Source organism: Corylus avellana, chromosome 1, assembly GCF_965113065.1.
Source record: "Corylus avellana chromosome 1, dhCorAvel1.hap1.2, whole genome shotgun sequence".
NCBI classification, from domain to species: Eukaryota; Viridiplantae; Streptophyta; class Magnoliopsida; order Fagales; family Betulaceae; genus Corylus; species Corylus avellana.
This window is the reverse complement of record NC_142490.1, coordinates 27121298-27124167: the sequence shown is the minus strand read 5'-3', so window position 1 is coordinate 27124167 and position 2870 is coordinate 27121298. Positions and strand designations below refer to the sequence as shown.

Sequence of the window (2870 nt, the reverse complement as noted above, 5' to 3'; positions counted from 1 at the left end):
GATCAAATAGATAATTCCATCCATCTTTCTTTAAATTTGTAACGGCTATGCTGCGTCATACATAATAAAAGACAATATGTATCCCCTTTAATAAAAGGATATTAAAAAAAAAAGAACAAAAAGAAAATTATAAATGTAAATATAAATATTTTTTTAATAAAAGAAATTATAAATAAGGTTAAATACATCAAACCTATCTGGGACAGCCATTTGTCCAATATGCTGCATTAGTATTTTTAAAATGAAATTAAAAGAATATGAAAAATATAGCCTAAAACCCCAAACAACACATAGAATGCGTGTTGAATAGGTATATGTCAATATAATGCAAAATTTTAAAAACAAACAATAAGAATCATGTTTTTCTTTCTACATGAAAACAAGATTGATAAGTTCAAATTGGTTATTTTTCGGTTCGAACTGTGCTAGGTTTACGCACTAAAACAAGGATTCTTGTGAAAAACCATGGAATAGGTTCAGTTCGGACACGGCTTAAAATAGAACTTGGAACAAATAGCTCGGAAATGATCTTCATATCTCTATCAAGCTTCAAAGAACTTCAGTTCAAACTTAACTTACAACGTAACTTGGAACGGATGAATACGTCTCACTTGATTTTGCTTCTTACACTGTCTAGTTTGAACTAGTTAATTCTCCGTTCGAATTAAGAATATAAATAAGTATAGTTATTGTCGTAAAAAATAGTTCTATTGATTGAAGATCGCGACTTAAAAGTATGCAATGATTTGGACTATATATACATATATATATATATATATACATATGGTGAATTGAATTCCAAGGTTACCGGCGAGTCACGTCGCATGTACAACTACAAGAGTTGTCAAGTTTAAATGGACTTTTCAGGATTAACCAGTACAGGTCCAGTAAGAGTAAGGTGCCAAAAGAGAGAGATTGATTGAGAGCAGGTGAAAATTTTGACGTGACCTTTCAAGTCATCCATTTTCAGACTGTCTTCTTCCTCTTCCTCTCTAATGCATGGGCCCCTCTTTTGTTCCCTTTGGCTTCCTATATATCCTCCCTTGCTCTTCCATATGCTTCCCATAGCCTCCTTCTTTTTTCATACAGGTCTTTTTACAAGCTCCTCGTAGGCATCCCAACAAGAAAGAACCATAACTTAACATGTCGGCTGCTGTTGCTGCGGCGGCGGCGGCGGCCTCGGCCTCTCTCAGCCGGTGCAGAGGCCCAACGAACAGCACTTCTTCGGGGACCACCCAGAGAGCCCACCACGAGGCGTTGATCGCACCATCTCCGCCGATGCTGAGCCGGTACGAGTCCCAGAAGCGGCGGGACTGGAACACGTTTGTGCAGTACCTGAAGAACCACCGCCCGCCCTTGACTCTCTCCCGCTGCAGCGGCGCCCATGTTCTGGAGTTTCTCCGGTACCTGGACCAATTCGGGAAGACGAAGGTCCACGCTGACCTCTGCCCGTTCTTCGGGCACCCTCACCCGCCAGCACCCTGCCCTTGCCCGCTGCGACAAGCATGGGGCAGCCTTGACGCTCTCATCGGCCGCCTCCGCGCAGCCTTCGAAGAAAACGGCGGGAAGCCGGAGACCAACCCGTTTGGCGCGCGTGCCGTGAGGCTGTACCTTAGGGAAGTGAGGGACGCTCAGGCAAAGGCGAGAGGGATTGCGTATGAGAAAAGGAAGCGTAGGAAGCCACAAGTACTGGAGACCGTTAATGGCGGTTTGGGTCATGTAGAGATGTCGGACTCAAATGGGGTTGTGGTTGTGACGGCCGTCGGAGGTTCATCGGATTCCAGAAGCTCGTTGATGCAGCTATCTGTGCTGAACTAATATGTGAAAGGATGTCGTGGGGGGGGGTGGGGTTTTAATTAATTAGTGTAATGTGCGTGGGCATGAATTAATTTTATCTTTTTATTATGCTATTTATTATTTTCGATAGATTTCCTCCGTGGAAGAATCAAGAAGCTCTGGAAATGGGAAGATATTCCCACCACAGAAAAGAAAAAGAAAAGAAATATGGTGGAGAAGAGTGGGGGTGGGGGTGGGGGCGGGGATGTTTGGTTTGGCATGGAGGGGCTTGAATGGTCACATCAAATCATTTTAACCAGAATTAGCTGAGCACAAAGATGATGCCCAACAGCATGCCTTTGTTTTGCGTGGGGTCGAAATCATCTTTAGGGAAAATAAATAAAATCGGGTACTGTCCTTTATTTCAATTTAATTAATTAATTTTTTTAAAAATTCTCTCCCAGCTTTGATGACACGTGTGACAACACGAGTGAAAATATCTACATGGGATTAAAGAAATTAAAAAAATAAGGAATAGTTTGACTTTAGACTTGGAATTATACGCTATTTGAGTAACCTCTTCAAACCGTAAATTTTTTTAATTCAAATTTATGAACTTTTAATTACAGTTAATTTAAATTTTTTTGTGATATTTAGCAGTTAACTTTCATTCTTAATTTACTCCTAAAAATGCTAAAGTATTCTTGACTTTTTTTTTTTTTTTTTTTACTTTGTTTATTTATTTTTTAATTTGAAATAAATGGTAAATTTAAAGTTTTATAAAAAAGTTAAGAGTATAAATGTCATTGTTTTACTTTTAACGTTTAAAATCTAATAGAGGTGTTTAAATTGATTGTAATTAAAAGTTTAAACATCTAAATAAAGAGCTTTTGAAATTTGAAATTTTTTTCGAATCGTATAATAATTCAAATATTTAAAGTAAAATTACAAAAATAAAAAAATAAAAAAATAAAAATGTCACGTCTCTTAAAAACAAAATTTACCTTCTAACAAATTTATTACACAATTTTTTTTTTTTTTTTTAAAATGATATTCTTCTAAGATTGAAAAAACGCCCAAAAGTAACATTTCTC

At 37.6% G+C, this 2870-nt stretch overlaps 1 protein-coding gene across 1 annotated transcript; it reads left to right on the top strand.

Moving 5' to 3' along the window:
* Nucleotides 1–868: 868 nt before the first annotated feature.
* LOC132170901 (protein LIGHT-DEPENDENT SHORT HYPOCOTYLS 5-like) lies at nt 869–2209 on the top strand. Its single transcript, XM_059582050.2, has one exon. It carries the CDS (start codon nt 1144–1146, stop codon nt 1816–1818), a length of 675 nt encoding a protein of 224 aa, XP_059438033.2. The 5' UTR covers nt 869–1143; the 3' UTR covers nt 1819–2209.
* Nucleotides 2210–2870: the final 661 nt, after the last annotated feature.

Coding starts and splice junctions, on each gene's coding strand:
- LOC132170901 (XM_059582050.2), top strand. CDS start 1,144: ATGTCGGCTGCTGTTGCTGCGGCGGCGGCGGCGGCCTCGGCCTCTCTC.